General features: G+C 29.6%; 2 protein-coding genes across 2 annotated transcripts; one reads left to right on the top strand and one right to left on the bottom strand.

Annotated features, from left to right (window-relative positions):
• Window positions 1-3,923: 3,923 nt before the first annotated feature.
• Window positions 3,924-20,327, top strand: Fancd2. The gene is made up of 16 exons (XM_071781518.1): window positions 3,924-5,053; window positions 5,146-5,416; window positions 6,978-7,337; window positions 7,428-7,785; window positions 7,939-8,372; window positions 8,453-8,544; window positions 8,791-8,965; window positions 9,944-10,201; window positions 10,330-10,663; window positions 14,375-14,690; window positions 14,777-14,983; window positions 15,077-15,374; window positions 15,560-15,777; window positions 16,258-16,466; window positions 16,550-16,704; window positions 19,838-20,327. Exons 1-15 carry the CDS (start codon window positions 4,168-4,170, stop codon window positions 16,694-16,696), a joined length of 4,563 nt encoding a protein of 1,520 aa, XP_071637619.1. The 5' UTR covers window positions 3,924-4,167; the 3' UTR covers window positions 16,697-16,704; window positions 19,838-20,327.
• On the bottom strand, window positions 18,199-20,005 carry Tango2 (transport and golgi organization 2). Its single transcript, XM_071781528.1, has 4 exons — window positions 19,864-20,005; window positions 19,476-19,722; window positions 19,125-19,343; window positions 18,199-18,998 (listed from the first exon to the last, which is right to left on the bottom strand). The coding sequence occupies exons 1-4, from the start codon at window positions 20,003-20,005 to the stop codon at window positions 18,779-18,781; spliced, it is 828 nt and encodes a 275-aa protein (XP_071637629.1). The 3' UTR covers window positions 18,199-18,778.
• Window positions 20,328-20,484: the final 157 nt, after the last annotated feature.

Below are 20,484 nucleotides of genomic sequence, written 5' to 3'. Positions count from 1 at the left end.
GACTGCTACTGAGCAGCTTGGTCTGCTGAACGCGACCAATGTGCCGTCGTGGAGTCAAACCGGATATAACGTTTTTGATGGCGATTTATTTTGACTGTTGAATAAATATTACAGCTCGGAAAAAGAATCAAATAACCGGATATCCGGGTACCCGTCCGCTTGCCCGTTATGCCCGTATAAGACTATGGATTGAGATTTTGAGATTGGATTAAAATTTGACCAATCAGAGCAAAGTTTACTAAACTTGAGATCAGTTTTCTCTGTTCTGATTGATTAAATTTCAATCCAATCTTAATCCCAATCCGTAGTCTGATACGGGCATTAGTGCTGGTCTATGTACAACCTTGCTTTAAGCCCCGGACAAACACTTCGTACGTTCCCAATTCAAGCAACGCGATTGGTCGAAACTTTGCTGTTATGCTGGGTCTACAATTTGCGAGTCGCAAAGTCGTGAGTCGCAAGAATTGAACAATCACAGTCGAATTTGAGGAGAATAATCGACTGTGAATTACGACTCGCATTGTAGACCCAGCATAAGATTTGATCTTTTTCCGAGCCGACAACGACGCCCGGCCAACTTGGACAGTCGACACGTAAAAATCATGACTGTGCGCATGCGCACGACATACTATTCCGACAGACAATTTATTGTAGACCCGGCTTAATCACAATCGAATTTGAGGAGAATAATCGACTGTGATTGGTCAAATCTTACGACTCACAACTTTAAAGAGCCAATCACGTTCGACTGCTACTGAGCTGCTTGGTCTGCTGAACGCGACCATTGGCTATAGCGGGGAGCACACACTTCTGGGCAGCGATCATGTACTTTTCCCCTAGGGTGGAAACGTGAAAAGTGAAAAGTTTCACGTGAACTCTAATTCGCGCGATCATGTACCTCTCCCAACCGCGGAAATATGAAACTTTTCACGTGAACTTTTTCGCCATGAAACTTGGTGGCGGAAAGGCGGAAATCTAGGGAATTAATAAATGTACTTCGGAATAAGAATAAATGTGGTACGGTACATATGTATATATATACATTCTTGTTAGCATTCATCAACATACATACAATTATAATAGTATAGTTATATCGTTTTAATAATATTTTTATGCATAATTATAATATGGCTGCAGTATGGTGGGTTTTGCAAATGGCTAATGAGGAAGAAAAGAATTTATTAAGAATACAGAGAAGACAACTGCGAGATGCAGTTAACCCTTTTGAAATTCCAGAATCACAATTTCTTTCTTTATATCGGTAGGTAAAAAAATACTTTAACAAGATTAAATATTAAAAATAAAAACATGAAGAAAAGTATAAAGATAAATTACATAAATATAATAATTTATATATTTTAAAGTAAAAATAATTTTTATACGTAGAACTTTGAATTTATTGTATCTTATTTATTATATATCTTGTTTATTTTATTTTATGTAACAGTGTAAATATATTGTGAATATAAATATATATATTAAAAATATTTAATGCACAGGCTTTAGCCTAAAAATATTTTGTAAAAAATAATTATTTATTTAACATTTTCAATAATACATGTAATAATACTTTTAATTTACCAAATGTAATCGACTCTCGGTTTTTCTGTCTATTCTTCCCGTCACTAATTCGGGATTGCGTTTTAAATAATTTAACAACATTTCCTTTTGTTTCATAGTCACATTCATGTTATTTTTGTCTGTCAAGTTATAGGTTATATTATTTTGCGGTTTGTCGTATATGCAGTGCTGTACTGATTTCACTTTCCACGCATCCAAGCTACATTACATGATCGCTATACGTGAAAAGTTTCACGAGAAATCTGAATGAGTGAAAAATGAAAAGTGAAAAGTGAAAAATGAAAAGTGAAAAGTTTCACGTGAAAATACATGATCGATGCCCTGCTCAGGATCTCGCATAAAGGTGAAATTTTATGGGCAGTGAAAAGTAGCAGCAGATCGTACTGATTGGCTACAAAATAGAGAAGATCTAGGAACTCGAAAACTTCTCTATTTTATAGCCAATCAGTACAATCTGCTGCTGCTTTTCACTGCCCATGTTTCTTGTGCTCCTCGCTTAAAGGGCCTCGCACACAAAATTGCATAGGCTGCATATGCATAGCATAAACCCGCTAAACCAATGAGCATCTTATGTAAATTAATATGGCGACTTTATGTTAGATGCTCATTGGTTTAGCGATCTTATGCTACGCTTATGCTAAGCTATGCATTTTGTGTGCGATGGCCTAAACTTTGTTACGTGCAATGACCTTAAAGGTGGAAGCACATAAAATTGCAGGAGCCATAAGCAAAACGCAGAAGCCATATGCGCATGCGCTATGGTATCTGGGGCCCGATTCTCTATCGACAAACGTATGCGTAAACTCTGCTCTAACAGAAAAGCTGCAAGCTTATTGGCTAAAAACTGTGCGATAGCCAATCAATTTGCAGCCTTTCTGTTAGAGCAGAGTTTGCGCATACGTTTCTCGTTAGAGAATCGGGCCCCTGCCTTTATTCTGCCCATGGCTGTGGCTTCTGAATTTTCAATCTACATAAACTATGCTTATGTATTTTTATGTAGATTGAAAATTCAGAAGCCATGGGCAGTATGCAGACACCATAGCGCATGCGCATGTGACTTCTGCATTTGTGCTCATGGCTCCTGCAATTTTATGTGCTTCCACCTTAAGCGGGGAGCACACACTTCTGCATAACGCATAATGCGTAAACATAAGAAAATTGGCTGCGTTCAGCCGAACCTCTGCTTAGCGAAGCGAAAGGTAGCAATTAAGTGTAATTGGTTGGATCCAAAGGTAAGAACCAATCACATTCAATTGCTACCTTTCGCTTCGCTAAGTAGAGGTTCGGCTGAACGTAGCCATTGATTGGTCTATTTTCTTATGCACATGTGTATGGACCAATCAATTTTCTTAAGGTCAATCCAGACAAACTTGCATAGCGCATAAACATAAGCATAAGAGAATTGATTGGTCCATATGCATGTGCATAAGGAAATAGACCAATCCGTTTCTTTATGCATATGGTTATGCACCTATGCAAGTTTGTCTGGATAGACCTTTAAGGCCATCGCACACAAAATGCATAGCTTAGCATAAGCATAGCATAAAACCGCTAAACCAATGAGCATCCAGCATAAAGTCGCCATATTGATTTACATAAGATGCTCATTGGTCCAGCGGTCCTATGCTACGCTTATGCTAAGCTATGCATTTTGTGTGCGATGGCCTTTATGCTTAAGGCTCAGTCACAATGAGAGGAATAAGGAATAAGATAAAGGAATTAGGAATAAGGCATATTGCATCTCACTTTAATGTACGTGTACTGAAGTGAGATGCGACATTCCCTTATTCCTTATTCCTTTATCTTATTCCTTATTTTTCTCATTGTGACTGAGCCCTTACGCATTAAGGTGGAAGCACATAAAATTGCAAGAGCCATGAGCACGAATGCAGAAGCCATATGCGCATGCGCTATGGTGTCTGCATACTGCTATGGCTTCTGAATTTTCAATCTACATACACTATGCTTATGTATTTTTATGAAGATTGAAAATTCAGAAGCCATAGGCAGTATGCAGACACCATAGCGCATGCGCATATGGCTTCTGCATTCGTGCTCATGGCTCCTGCAATTTTATGTGCTTCCACCTTTAAGGTCTATCCAGACAAACTTGCATAGGTGCATAACCATATGTAACCATATGCATAAAGAAACGGATTGGTCTATTTCCTTATGCACATGCATATGGACCAATCAATTCTCTTATGCTTATGTTTATGGGCTTATGCAAGTTTGTGTGAATATAGCTTTATGTGTTGTGCAGAAGTTTGTGCTCCCCGCTTTAATGCATTTTGTGTGCGATGGCCTTGAGGTTCCAAGTTCCTCTTTGTCCCTACTGTATATCCTTATATACTATGGTTTAGTCCATGACATTGTGAAAAAAAGTCCCGCCTAAAAGAATTTGTTTATGCTCGTTTCTTTGTCTCTGATAAGTACTGTGACGGTGAAATAAGTTTTAAAAGATAAATTTTATCTTTTAATTGCTAAGAAATCACCATCAATTGCGAAGTGCTATTTTCAATCAGTTTTAAAATTTCTAATTCCGAGAATACTGAGAAAGAGAAAAAAATTTCTTCTAATTTCACTATGGATAAGAGAAAATTGACAAAAAGTAACTTGCACAAAGAAGTACAACCAATTAATCTTATTAATCAATCGTTAGAGAAAATAAACTCTGGCAATAAACAAATGAGTTCCCACAGCACTAATATTATAACACAGGAAAAGAGTGGTTTATTTTGTGAAGAAAAATTGTCAGATATCAGATCGTCAACGTTAAGATCCTTAAATATTTCGAGAGAAAAGAACAATTTCTCTATTAAAAGTAAAAAAAAAAGTTTTTGTGAATCTGAGAATGATGTGTCAGAAATGGATGATTTAGTTGTTGCCTCTAAAGTATTGAAAGCTAAGACATCAATGTCAAAACAGCTTAATAACCAAGCAAATACATCTTTTATGTCAAGTCAACAAGAGAATATACATTTATCAAGAAATAGTGTATCAACAACAAATAAGTCCTTGGATACTGCTAATCCATCTGTGGAAAAATCAGTTGCACAGAAGCATAAAATTGCAAATCTTAATTTAGAAGAAACTTCAGATAATCTTGATCTTTCAAACAATGAATATAACGTTATAAAGATGAAAAGGAGCAAAACTACATTTGATAGAAATACAAAGCATATTACCCAAGATAATATCAGTTCTTCTAGGAAAATATGTTACAAATCACCTATTAAAACAGTTACTAAACCTTATAGTTCTCAGAAAAATAAACAAGATAAATCTAAGGAATTTCAATTATGCGCAGAATCAGAGAAAAATAAAATTAATAATAAGGAATTAAAGAAACATATAATTAATAATGAAGAACATCTTTCAGAAAAGCAAAATTTCTATGTACCATCTGTTTTTTCTAATTTTTTACAGAAATGTGGTATTGTACTATCAACTGATGGCATATATACACTTAGTAAGTTTTTCTTTATTATACATATTTTTTTTCTATTTTTTAATTTTTAAAAAATTTAGAAGATACTTTACATCTAAGATTTATTTTTACAGACGTTCCTCCATCCATTGTCAAATGGAAAATGAAAAAAGTATTGAATTTAAAGCAATATCAAAAAATATATATAATTGATTCCATAGAGGAGCATATTAGAAATGAAGAAAATTTTGAAAAAATGTTGAAGGATGTGGAAATATCTACTGATAATGGTTTTGGTGTTCTAAGCAAAATGACTTTTGCAAGAATTCTATTAGAAGTTACAGAAATTCAAACAGACGTATATAATATCTTTATGTCTAAACTTAATGAATCTATTCTTTTAGCGTAAGTATTGAAGATTGAAATCTATAATTTTGCTGATTCTAAATTCAAATATTTTTTGCCTATGCGATAGTCTTTATTCACAAATAAATAAAATATGATAATTGATACAAATATTGAAACATGATAATTTTCTTTTACGTGTCTCAGGATTTCAACTTACCAAAATTAATATTGATTTCAAATCTCGAATATTGATATATATGTATGTGTGTACACTGCTTTCCAGAAGTTTGAGAAAGGGGGAGGAGGGGGGAGAGAGAGAGGGAGAGAGAGAGAGGAGACCACGTATAAAATTGAAAAATATTTTAGTGAAACTACTTAAAAGTCTAATTCATGTCTTACTCAGTATTTTTTATGTGATTAATTTGAAAATAAATAAGTATTATATAGTATTATCAACATAGTTGTGATTAACATAATATTTAATTCTAAAAACAATATTATTTAATTCTAGAAAAAAAATAAATTAGTCATAAAGCCTTTTTACTGAAATTGAACTAGAACTATTTTAGAAAATGGATGGAAGTTTTCTGTCAGAAAAAATTAATTTGTAGCTAAACTATTTAGATAGTAAAAAAAGGATTAAATGTATACGGCTGTTTTGATGAAAAAAGCTAATAATACTTTGTATTGTAAAAAATATTGTTCGTAGAACTTTTAAACAGTTTATATAATTTTTCATTTTATTATAAAATAATGAATAAAATAAAAATTTAATATATAATTTAACAAATTTAATATAAATACATATATAAAAATACATGTGTGTGTGTGTGTGTGTATATATATATATATACACACACACACACACACACACACACACACACACACATGTATTTTTATATATTTATATTAAATTTGTTAAATTATATATTAAATTTTTATTTTATTCATTATTTTATAATAAAATGAAAAATTATATAAACTGTTTAAAAGTTCTACGAACAATATTTTTTACAATACAAAGTATTATTAGCTTATATATATATATATATATATATATATATATATATATATATATATATAATATAATAAATATGTATATATATGGTGGGGTAAAAGCCATAGTGGTGTAAGTCAAATTTTTTATGATATTGACTCGTGTGCATAGATGCAAACTGTACAACATATAAATTGCATTTATGCACACAAGTCAATATTTTTAAAAATTTGACTTACACCACTATGGCTTTTACCTATGTACAATGTGTATGCGCGCGCGCGCGCGAACGTGCGTGCGTGCGTGTGCGTGTGTGTGTGTGTGTGCGTGCGTGTGCGTGTGTGTGCGTGTGTGCGTGCGCGCGTGCGTGCGTGCGTGCGTGCGTGTGTGTGTGTGTGTGTGTGTGTGTGTGTGTGTGTGTGTGTGTGTGTGTGTGTGTGGAATTATGGAATTGTATATGTATGTATATATGTACAACACGCATGCACTGACACACACACATAGACACATACACACACGTGCACAATTAATTCTATTGCTTGTTATGTGTTTTATAATTATGATATTGAAAAAGACAGTCATATTTGAATTAATCCAAACATTTTATACATCTTTATATAGAGACACTTTAGAAGAAGTTCCTTGGGCTGCATTACTATTACATCAATTTCGCTTTTTGGATACTATAACTGATATTGATATATTAACTACAAATATACAACAGCTATTAGAAACGTGTCCATTGTGGTTTCAACATGAACTCATCTTATTTCTGCCTGACGTTTTGTCAGATGCTCAGCATCAGACTATCGCTGAAATTCTAACAAAAATGTTAGAGGAAAATTGCGAATTGACGAATGTAATTTTGAATTGTATTGCCAGTTTTAATCTTGGCAAGGAATACTTGGAAGAATATAAAATTAAAGTATTACAATTGTTAAAAACGAATATGAAAATAGAACTTGTACCAATTGTCATCAGGTATATTTATATTTAATTATAAATTTGTTATTATTTGTTATTCGTGCTCTTAATATATTTTGTTGCAATAACTTTTTAATTGTATTGCAGATTTCTTCTCAATGATTGTGTATCTTCTGATATTGTTAAACAAATGTTGTTTGTATTACGTAATATAGAAATGCAACCGCTTGCGGGAGATAAAGCTGAAAACTGTTATAAAAATCAAGTACAGATAATTAAAACGTTAAAGATATGTATGTTACTGGCTAAAGATGTAACAGATGTCGCAATAACAGTGATAAAAGATATTAATAAAAATCCAAAACCATTAGATTTAATAATTTTGATCGTAATATTCTCTGGGACAATAAGGCAAAAAAATGCAGAAGCTTTATTGAAGCAAAATATACGTTGTGGTTTTTACAGGATAAGTTTGCTTCATACACTTTACAATGATTATAAAGAGGTTTGTATACATATATCTTGCAAACGAAAAATTTATATTTGTCTCTTTATTTGACAAAAATCACAATTATGTATAGCATGATGCAATATTGTACATATATACATATATGTACGACATTGTATTATGCTTCATATTCATATATATCTTTTTTAGGTTGTTCGAGAATTACAATCGTCAATATTGCAATTAGCGGGTAAACTGTTGAAGTCTGAAGAACGTGTGTTTATTATTTTTGCAATAGAATGGTTTCGATTACAGTTTCTCAGTCAAAAAGAAATGCCGTTTAAGCAACGTGAGATTGTAAAAAATACTATTCTTCTTATGGGAAATAATGATCAAACTATGAAACATGCACTGAATGTACTTTGCAAAATGGCAGAGAATTCAACAGAAAGAGGTTGTTTAGTATCACACTGCAATCATTTGAGAATTTTACTAGAAAAAATAGATTGCTTTGGATTAGAAGAAGTTGGCATTTTAAGTGATTTATTGCATGGATTATGTCTAGCTGATGACTCTACCTCAGAATCTTTACGGGATGATTTATTTATATTGTTACAAAAACAATTATCTAGTGCAAAACCCATGTAAGTCAGGTATAAAATTAACATAAAAATTAGATTTATAATCTTTATATAAAACGTAAATGTTGGATTATTTATTTTAGTACAAAATGTAAAGGTGTCATGGGAGCAGTAATGGCAATAAAACATTTGGCAGAGAAAGCTGAAACATGTGATCAAGCTCTCAAATTATTCAGTACGTTTATTTTGCATAATCTTACTGTAACTATAGTGAGTGAGTAAGTGCGTATATGTGCGAGTGCGTGTGCGTGTGCGTGGCGTGTGTGTATATGTGGTATAAAAGCTCAAATAAGACATTTATTTATGATATAGTTTAATGCAACATTTGCTTTATGAAATAATATAAATAAGTAAATGTAATTAATATAAATAAGTAAATGAAGAAAAATGTATAAATGTTTTATATAAACATCTTTTACAGATAAGGTAATGAAGAGCGTAAAAAGTTGTTGTAAATCGCAGCCTCTGTTTTATGACCAACTAGCACAAATAATTGAACGAACTGAACTCATTAACATTGATTTTGTCCAAAAAATTAGTAACTGTATTGAAGATGAGTTTGTGAATACGTACATGACAGATAAATTCGAATCCAGGTAAATGATGCAATACAATATACTATATAATTGAAAGGTTTTGTGTGTGATATGTGAATATTATATCTACATATATATGAATTCTTTTATGATTATTTACATAATTTATTATATTTACGTGAATATGAACACATTTTATACATACACGGTGTCCTGCGTTTTACCCGACAAATTACGGAATCATATTCTACAAGTAAAAATAAGAAAAAAATATATGAAGTTTGGCTAGAAAAGCTTTATTGCGAAGTTAACAAATATTGAAGCGGAATACGAAATAAAAATAGTCCTCTGATCTCTGAGATTACAAGATTTAACGCTTATTAGACACTGTATAATAAGTTTTTCTGATGCTTTAAAGAAGTAGTATTTTTTTTCTCCAAATAAAATATCCCAAACCACTGCATATTTTAGTAAAATAACATTCAAAAGAAATTATATTTATATATAAAATTATAAGATAATTGTTACTTTTAAAATTATCAGATAAATATTAACCCTAGAACAATACACGGAGTTAGCGTAACCCATAGCAATTTTCAAAGTCGCGCCACTTTTATATCGTACGGGGAGGGAGGGGGGAAACTATGCATGCTTTGGAGAACTCCCTACTAACTAAGATACACCCATAATCGAGCCAGCGCATTATAAGGCTCCTGGTCCTTGAGCCGAGAACTCCGCGTTGACGATGACGACGTACCGTCGCGACAATGAACTTGATCTAAATGCTACAGACACATGCATCTTCTACTAAAAAGATATATAATTGTTTCTTTATATATATATGATATAAGATATAATAAAGAAACAATTCTTTTTAGTAGAAGATGCATGTGCTGTGTGTATACACACACACACACACACACACACACACACACACACACACACACACACACACACACACACACACACACACACACACACACACACATATACACATATACATATACATATACATACATGTATATAATTTTTCTTCAGGGAAGATCTAGTACCCAAATTTGGTCTAAATAATGCAGAAGACGAACCACAAAACTGTGTATTAAATTTTGGAAATAAAAAAAACGGTCCAGTTGCATCGATACTATTTCGACTTCTTAAGACATGTTGTATGAGGCTCAGTGAATATGAAGAATTAGAGGCCATAGATGCTCTTTTGGGATGCGGAATGTTAATGCCACAAAACTTTGATATACCAGAATCCTCAACATTAGATCTTATTATATGTGGTATTAATTGGTAAGCACTTATTTTAATTAAATCTTTTTTATGATGCAGTAATATACATATGATACCTGCACTCCTAATATTTTATCAGTCTGGTTAAAATTGTAAATGGCTAAAAAACTGTAAGAGGACTGTTACAGGCTTAGAGAAATAATCTCGGGCTTTGTCACGCAAACGGATCCTTTACTGCGAAAACAAGTACTAAAACGTTTAGATACTTTGATATATTTGCAAAGTGAATTGATTATGCTGTTAACATTATGTGACACTAAATACCAACCACCACCATGTTACTTCCATTATTTTCCGTTGCCGCCGTTTGTAAAAATTGAAAAAAAAAATAGTAAAAAGGGAAAGAAATCTATAAAGGAAAATAAAATGAATGCTTCTGTGACAATAGAGAATGAATCCTGGGAAACAGGTTCTATATTATGCTCTAAAAACCCAGCATATTTCAGAAAATTTGACGCAAAGGTATGTCAAGAATTTTAGCATATATACAAGATATGTTTCCATTTTCAATGAACTTTATGTATAAATCCTAGAAAGAAAAGTTTGTATGAAGATAATCTTTGTGTGCTCAATCTCTTTCACAGATAATGATGTTATATGTGATTATTATTGCAAATATGATAAGCGATATAATAACAGCATATAATTTAATACCATTATCTATTATCCTTGGTCAGATGTAAAAATACATTATTAGATATGAAAAGATCTAAATAATTTTATATGATTATATACAATCAGATCTGAAATTTTGTGCGATATGATCTTATCTTTATATAATTATATTCAACTTGATCTTATTATGTATGACAACAGATCTGGTTGAATATGATTTATATATGATTATATATATACAATTGAATATATATATACGTATATTAAATAAAATATATATTGTGTATATATATTATATATCTATATATATAAAGGAAGATGTCCTGACTGATTCACTGAAACCGAATTTTTACCAAAAGTATATGAAATAGGGGTAGAATTTTCCGGCGAGTGCTACTATGTGTATAGTTTTTGTTATATATATATATATATATATATATATATATATATATATAATTTGTTATATATATATATATATATATATATATATATATAATTATATATTATCATATTCAACCAGATCTGTTTTATGGAGGAAAAAGCCATAGTGGTGTAAGTCTGTTAAGATATTGACTCGTTTACATAGATGCAATCTATAGGTACAATATATAAATTGCATCTATGCACACAAGTTCATATTTAAAAAAATTGACTTATACCACTATGGCTTTTACCTCTCCATATAGGTATAATAAGATCGAATATGATTATATAAAGGTAAGATCATAACGCGCCAAATTTCGGATCTGATTATATATAATCATATATGTATAATTACATGTTATTATGATTATATATATAATTATACATATATAATCATATTCAACTAGATCTGTTGTCATATATGTATAATAAGAGCAAGTCGAAATGATTATATAGAGATAAGATTATATCACACCAAATTGTAGATCTGATTATATGTAATCATAAAATTATGTGTTATTTAGATCTTTTCATATCTAATAATGTATTTTTATATTTGACCATATTATACACACTTTTTTTCTCGGGTATAGCTAATTATTCCTGATTGACACCTTAAATGTTCACCAAAGATATTTTTTAATTACATAATTTTTTTACAATTAGAAGTATCTTTTACGCTTAGTTTACATAGATTCAGTGACGTAAATGTGGCGTGAATTTAATCATATAATACAAATTAGATTTTTAATTTTAAAAATTCTAGGTGATCTGTGCAATAAAAATAAGAGAATCCTGAAAAAATCGAAATAATCTTGATGTAATCTCGACTTATTGACAAAGTCAAATAAAGTTAATGCTATTAACTTAGTTAATGTTTTTTTCCTTTTTTTTTAAATTAATGCTATTTTTTTAACGTTTTAAATAAGTTACTTTATATTTATTCAATTTTATACTTTATATCTATTTTTGTAATGACAACTTTAACCCTAGAACGGTGCACTTCTAAAAGTAACGTAGATGATACACATAGGTTAAGCTAATGCCGTTTTCTTTCTACTTTAACTTTTGATTAACTATGCACATTTTAGGACAACTGTTTTTTTTTTAATTGATAGTTTAGAATCTCAGGAACTTGAATATCCACGTTAGAAAGCAAAAAAGCTTTTGCACACGAGCTATTTACAAAATATCAAATCAAAATTTTTTTTATTGAGTAAAATTGAGGTTTTTGGTTATTTAATCATATTTCTTTTTCTAAAACGAGTTGTGACCTAATTCTACTGAGATTGTAAAGGTCTGTAGTTGTACTTTAAGGGGATTAATGCATATTTTCAATTACTTCCAAAAAGTATAATTAAGTACATATTTTGAATGATAAATATAGATAATTTTTGGCTCTTAGTAACTTTTTATGGTAATGAATAAAATGAATTTTGCATGATTTGACATTTTGTATTAAATATTTTAAGTGAAAAATTGATAAATAATAAATTTCTAATGACATTAGTATTCTAATGACAATAAATATTGTAGCAAAATTTGCGTTATTGTACATACATTATTAGATAACTTTGGGGTTATAAGATCAATAAAAAAGTTTTGTTGATTTTTTAATTCCATTTTATTACAAAATTCTATTTAATTATTTTTTCAAAATTGGTATATATCACGGGTTTACTAACGTTAACGATACATTGGGTTAGTGTAACCCGGAGACTAACTTTCGATGTTTCTTACTCGGCAGTTTTCAATGCACTGGTTCGGTTATGAGTGCAGCTTAGTAGGGGGCTTTTAAAAATTTTTTTTTCCTTGATTCGGACTCTCCTCCCCGTACAATATAGAAGTGCCGCAACTTTTAAAATCGTTGTGGGTTATACTGACCCAGTGAACCGTTCTAGGGTTAAGTTGTAATTACAGTTAAGCTTCTTTATTTTTTATTATCTATATTATCCTATTCTTTGTTCTTCTTTTCTTGTGCTGCTATCACTACTTCATATTTATGTGGTCATGCTAAAAAGAAGAAACTAGTGAAAGACAAAAAATATGATTACACAAAAATATAAAGTACAGTTCAATTTCTTAAGGCCTCCGCACAATGAAAAATATAAGGAACAGATATTAGCGAATAGAAATAAGAAATCAGGAACAAAGCTGGTGTAGCATTAATACACTGCTTCCAATAGGTTAAAAATCTATTGCCTATGTTATTGCCTGTTTCTGTTGCCTGTGTTTTTCATCGTGTATCCAGGTTTATTTCTGATTTCTTAGTCCTAATCGCTAATATCTATTCCTTATATTTTTTATTGTGTGGGGGCCTTTACTCTTAATATCTATATTTTTAATATTCTGAATCTTTATATCTGTAATATTTTTCTTTGTATTATCTCGTAATTCACTTTTGTAACATGATCGTACGTATAATAAGAAATCGAGTAAACGGCAAAAAATACTAGATACATATTTTAATCTTATTTGTTATTAAAGCAATTAACGTAACATTTTCATTCCGTGCTTGTATCATTAGATTAGAAATGGAGATTGAACAGAAAGATTTGAAGAACAGAAAGGTTGGTCTTTCATCAAGTTAGAATAGAAAATTTGATTGTGTAGTGAAGAAGCTACGCAAGAGAAATGATAATGGAATGGGAAAGCAAAAATTTAAGAAATACACAAGATAGTATAAATTATTATAAAATATTAAGTATTTTATTGTAATAGTAAAATGAAAATTTTTTTTAAATAAAATAATAAAGTATAAAATTTATTTGAAATTGAAACTGGCAAACATGATTGCTGCAATAAAAAAAAACTTTATATTTCTAAGTATTATCCAAAAACTGAATTGATAGCCTGATTTTTAATTTAGAAAAAAAATTATTTTGAATATTAATCAAAGAATTTGTAATTAAACAGATATCTGGTGATCTTGAGATACTGCATACATATCATAACTTCTAAGGATGTGTTTCGTTTCACGCATGATGCGCATAATGCATCATTAATCCTTGTTATCACCAAATGTTAAACAAGGCTAAATAATGCATTACACATATCATGTGTGAAACGGAATGCATCTTAAATTGTCGTTACAAGCTTTGATTATGTTTGATAATACTGTGTCATGATATTTAGATAGCCTACCTTTTGGACGTTAAAATAGATGTACAGTCATCACAATCTGAAACACAAGGCATATCAATAAAACAAGTGTGTTTCCTTGTAAGAGAACTTTTGACAATATTCGAAAATGAACCTTCTGAGTGTTTTGTCAAAGATTTAATCCATTTATTACCAAAGATCTGCTCAAAATTGGATGACGTTGTCAGCAGATTAAGACAAGATGACAATTGCAATTTTCGAAAAGGCGCAATATTATTATTGCACCTTCTCACTAGCATTTTTAATTGGAAAGGATTTTCGAGTGTAACATACAATACATTGCTACGTGGTGTGATATTTTTATTAGTTAATTATAGATAACAATTAGATATCTGACATGTATGTTATTTATATTTTATTGATATATCTTTTTAGAGGGATTACGTACTTTGGCTAGACAAGTCAATGAAGAAAATGCATTATTGCGGTCTTGTAAGGAACTCGTTGCAGAATCATACAAATATTTTGAATCATTGTTAGATATTGCTACCGAAATAGCATTAGCTAATGTTCTTGTCAACATGTGTCAATCATTAATGAAACATTCTGAGACTTATGTCCAAGAGTATAAGGGTAAACATGGTAAGTGGACTGTTACTGAAAATTTTTAACAAGAACAGTAGACATTTTCAACAGTACAAGAAATCATAAATTCCTTATACTGATTGATTGCAGCAAAATTAGCGTATGAATTTCTTTGCTCGGAATGGCCTGAGGATAAGCATACTGGTCCTCAATATAAGTTATCTGTTATTCAGTTATTAAATAACTGGATGGATAATGAACCATCGCCTCTAAAGGCAGTGACGTCAATTTTGAAATGGTTACCAGATGAAGTCTACAATTTTGAAAATGTTCAAAGTTCCTTAACAAGAATACCTTCTGTGAAAAAATATATTTTTCACTTGTTATATAAAAAACTATTTGACGGTTTAATTAAAGGTATTAATATAGCATTATTAGCGGTCAACTCGTAAGTATTATTTTATTTCTTTTTTTTATAAAAGTAGAAACTAAATTTTGTGTAGAAAAACATTCAATGAGTTTTATATTAGTTAGAATTTTTAGAATTTACACGTTAGAATTTTTACTAAAGATTTATTACAAATTTATTATGAATACACTAACTCTTTTCAAATTACTGATTACATTTTTTAGAGATCCAAAAAGAATAAAGGTATGGCACAATATTACTTCAAATGTTCAAAAACTTGTGCAAATTTGTAAAACGTTGCAAACAAAACCTACTATACGACTATTTTTACGATACATGCCACTGTTAATAAAACAATTTCTAAATACTGGTATGCCAATACTTGAACATAATCTGAAGTATCAAACAGACGACGTAACTAGTATTCTAAAAATGATGCAAAGTAAGGAATAAATTGTTTTTATTGATGAATTATATGGAATGTCTTGTGAACTATAATTTCAATTTTAATGATTAGTTATCTAACAAATTAACAAAAATTTTCTCACTAGAAAATCAAAAGATATCATTTATTATTTTACTCACAACTAAAATATTTTATTAAAATGATAAGTATCTAAAAGATAAATTTTAGTTGATTTAGCTGTAATCTATTTAGTTCACAAAAAACTTTCTTTTTCAATCATTTTGTGATTATAAAGTTGTTAATTTTAGGACATTTTTGCTAAAAACTTGTTTTAAATTCATAAAAAGAATTTATTAAATTAAAATGTTGAATTATAAAACATTCTGTGTGCGAGCGCAGGTGTGTGTGCATGCGTGCGTGCGTGCGTGTCTGATAGTAGAAAAAAAAATAATATTCTTTTCTAATTTATTTATCATATATCATATATTTTTCTTATACATCATATATTATGTTTAGATGGTACGCGATACTTACATGCTATATGTTGCGACTGCACAGAAAAGAAGAATTTACCATTGTTTAAATATGTGCCTGCAGCGAAATCTATAGCAGAGAAATTCATTTATAGAGTCAAAGGGATGTTGGTCCTTAATGATAGTGCAGCAGCATTTTGGATGGGAAATCTTGTCAATAAGAATTTAGATGGTCGTGAAATTCTTTCACAGGTTTTTATTATTTTAGACTTAGATTTTATCTTACATTGTATCAAATAAAACAGAACTTGAATTTTAATTTATTAATTTTCCAGACATCATCAGAGGAAACTCCTTTACTAGACATGAATAAAAACTTGGAAGAATTAGTAAATGCATCATCTGAAATTTTGGATTCTGATTTAGGCGAAAAGCCAATAGAAGAGACAGAAGATGAAAATGAAGACATAGATGATTTGTAATTGTATAGGTAAGTAAAAAATAATGTTCTGTAATTTTATTACAGAAATAATATTATACTAAAACATTATGCAATTGTATAGTAATAAAAAATTTAACAGTGATGATGAGACATGCTTAATATATTTTTTACTAAAAATTTAATAGTGATAAAACATTGTTTTATGTGCAAACATTATTTTATGTAGTAACTTAGGATAATTCACTCATTTACGTGGAGTGAATTATAAATTACTACAAAACCCTGTTTACGCGGAGGAACTATCGTAAGTTACTACAGAAGTAACACTCGCGTAAACATAGTAAATAAGTATGTTTAAACACATTTTGAAAGATTATTAGGAAAACTGTGTATAGTAACGGTCAAAAGTACTGCATCGCTTATGGAAAGGGAAGTTGTTACTTTAATGAAGAAAGACGTACATAAATGATATAAAATTCTATTTTAGTACCTAATGTTTTATGCTTTGATAGGAATACTTTGAGAAAAAAAAATCAAGATCTTAATGATTTAATTGATGTTGAATAATTATCATTGATGATAATTATTTAATGTCGTAATTAAATTTATATACGTCTTTCTTCATTAAAGTAACGACTTCCTTTCCATAAGTGATGCAATACTTTTGACCGGTACTGTTCATGTTCATGCACATATATTTTTGTATATAAAATGTACATATTTTCCACATACACAATGGGATTATTAATTTTGTATCAGAAAATTCAGAGTATTTTAATAATAATCTTAATTATTATTAGAATATCATAGAATATAATATGATTATAATATAATTCAAACAATTCAAAATTTTTTAGCGTTTGTTATAATAAAAGAATACATAACATAAAATTAAAATAAAAAGATATTTAAAATTTGAAGTATAGGTTTCAATGGAAAATCCATACGAATAAACCGGGTTAACTAAGAAGGTAAATGAACTAAGCTCGGTAAATGATGCGCGAAAGTTTTTTATTTATTTTTATTTTACATATTTTCCAACCTTTGACTGCGTGCCGACTAGATTTGTCAGACTTGAAACACAGCTCCCGGTTGGAGTAGTAAAATCCTTCCCCCACACCTAATTAAATCGATTCGAGTTAATTTTTGATGCTATATGCATATAAATAACTAAAGAAATCATTGCGAAAAATATTACCTCAGCCAGGGTTTGAACCTGGAACTTCATTCCGTGAAGGTGTCGTACCAATTCGACCACTGAGGCATGTGCTAATATTTATCGCAATAACCTATTAGTAGTTGTAATATTACGCGTACTTTCTGCCAGCGTGATTTAAAATTCGAAGTATAGGTTCCAATGAAAAAGATATTTATTGCAAAATCTTGGTACTGACAGAAATACAAAATAATAAATGGAATTTTTTTAACGTGTTTGATCCTCAATGAGAAAGCGTGCTGAATTGTGTGTTAAAATAAGTGGATGACACATCGAACATCTGCTATAGAAAAAGCTTATAACTCAGAAATAAGTGATTTTTGGAGTAATGTTTATTAAGACTTTTTTATTTGTTTTCACAAGTACTACATACTGTTAAAATTTGGTACCACCTCTTTTGAACACTCAGTATACATATATCACACACATGGACTGGTCTCGTCCCATTTAGCATGAGATATTATCATATTTCTTGATAATATGATTATGTAGCATATCTTTCCTCAGACTATTTTAAAAAGAATAATTTTTCTAATCATATTCAATTAAAAAATCAAACATGATAAATCTATAAAGTTTTCAATAGTTAATAAAAGATTTCTCTTAAATATTTCTTATACCATTGAACATGTCTCAAGACATGACATTGAATATGTCTTTTATTTTTATCAATAAGTGAAATTAATAAATATTTATTATGAATACTATGGATATTATATTTTGAATTTTATATTACTAAAATTTTAACTTATTGGTTTTGTGTATCTCTATTCTTACTTAGATATTTTTAAGAAACAATCTTTATTTAATTAAGTTTTGATTTATATAAATACAACATAGCCTTTTTTTATTACGGAAATAGATGTTGAAATAGTATTAAATGACTTAATTAAAGTCACTTAAATATTAATAAGTATTGTCATATATCAATTTATTTTGAAATTGTTGCCGTTTCCATGTAAAATCAGGCATAAGAGTTTCTTCAACAAATGTTACATTGTTTGAACCATCAATTAATAATATAGAATGTGTCCTTGTACCATATTCTTTTCCAGAAATAAAAATTGAACTAAGATTTTTATATTTCATTGGACATCTTCTTTGTAATTCGTCATCTGGTAGATATCTGTAATAAATATATATTATATATACGTGAATATTTTATATTAACTGAATACAAACATATTAATACAATTTTGATATTAAAATTATTTTAATATCTTAGTATTAAAATTTAATATAGATGGCATACTTTTTTTTTGATTTTAAAAAATGAATAAGCTTTTCAATTAGATCATCTTGTTTTGATATATCTGCATCTTGTACAACATGCTTGAATTCTTCCTTTCCTACTTCCACTTTTTTATAAGAATGATCTAATCCACCATTTCCAATACCTATAATATCACTGTTATAAATTTTTTTAGATCCAGTAGATTTTATACTACTCAGATAATGTACGTCAGCATTGCTAAAAAAAAATACACAGTAATTAAGAAATTTAGTAAAATTACTTATGTAAGATTTTAGATTTTATTACTATTATAATTAAATAAAGGCAGCTGAATATTCAGGTTTATAATATTAGCTATTATCTACGTACTTTAAATTGAATAAAACCAAACAATAAGGATTGTATGGTTGTCCATTAACATTTTCCTTGTGTAAGGTACTTAAGTATGATTCTATAGAATCATTAGAAGTAATAAAATTGCTTATCAAAGAACCACGACCTTTTCTTGAGGAATTGGTTATACTTTCTCCATTAAGATTTAAAATAACAGCAGCTTTTCCTTTTATTGATAAAGCTAACCAAGTTCCACCTTCTTTGCCAGGTTCCATGTCAGTACCTATCTCATATAATTTTATATAAATTTAAAAAAATTGATATTTTTCCTTTAAATTTAATATTGTAATTCAAGCTATTAAATGTTTAAAGAAATTTTCACAATGTTATTGTTTCAGAAAATTTGCTGATATTTTCATCATACCTCCCAAACATTCAGGATGTTTTTCCCAATAGTGGGCTGATGATGCAGGACGTTTATATGTTTCATCTCGATTTGATGCAATTATTAATCGATAAGATCTAACAGCAGCGTTTGGATTGCGATAAATAAACAAGATACACATAGTTAATTAGAATATTCGTACACTTTTCCTTTTTTCAATTTATAAGTTTCTATTTTGAGTTGAGACACAGTATCACATCCCTTATTCGTCAAGAGATTTAAAGAAGAACTTATATTTGCTGGTATTTATATTGTCATATTTTCACATTCTGTGACACCGATAACGTTATCAGATATCGGTCATAAATTAAGATAATGTTATATTGCACAACCTCTGATGATATGTATTTGTTTTGTTCTACTGTTACAAAAATGGCTGTTTATAAATCAATACAGATACTATGTTAAATAAAAATATAATAAAGTAAGAATTTTTCTGATAATACATTGCATTTAGTTAAAATTTATACCAATAACAACATGAGAGTTAAGCTCTCTTGTAAAAAAAATACGTGTAAAACCTTGTTATATGAGCTGGCAAGCGTTTCAATAATAGATATTCAAGAGAAAGAATAGAAATGTTGAAAAATTAGATCCAAT

This window comes from Temnothorax longispinosus, chromosome 6 (assembly GCF_030848805.1).
Source record: "Temnothorax longispinosus isolate EJ_2023e chromosome 6, Tlon_JGU_v1, whole genome shotgun sequence".
Classification (NCBI taxonomy): Eukaryota; Metazoa; Arthropoda; class Insecta; order Hymenoptera; family Formicidae; genus Temnothorax; species Temnothorax longispinosus.
This window is presented reverse-complemented; position numbering and strand designations above follow the sequence as displayed.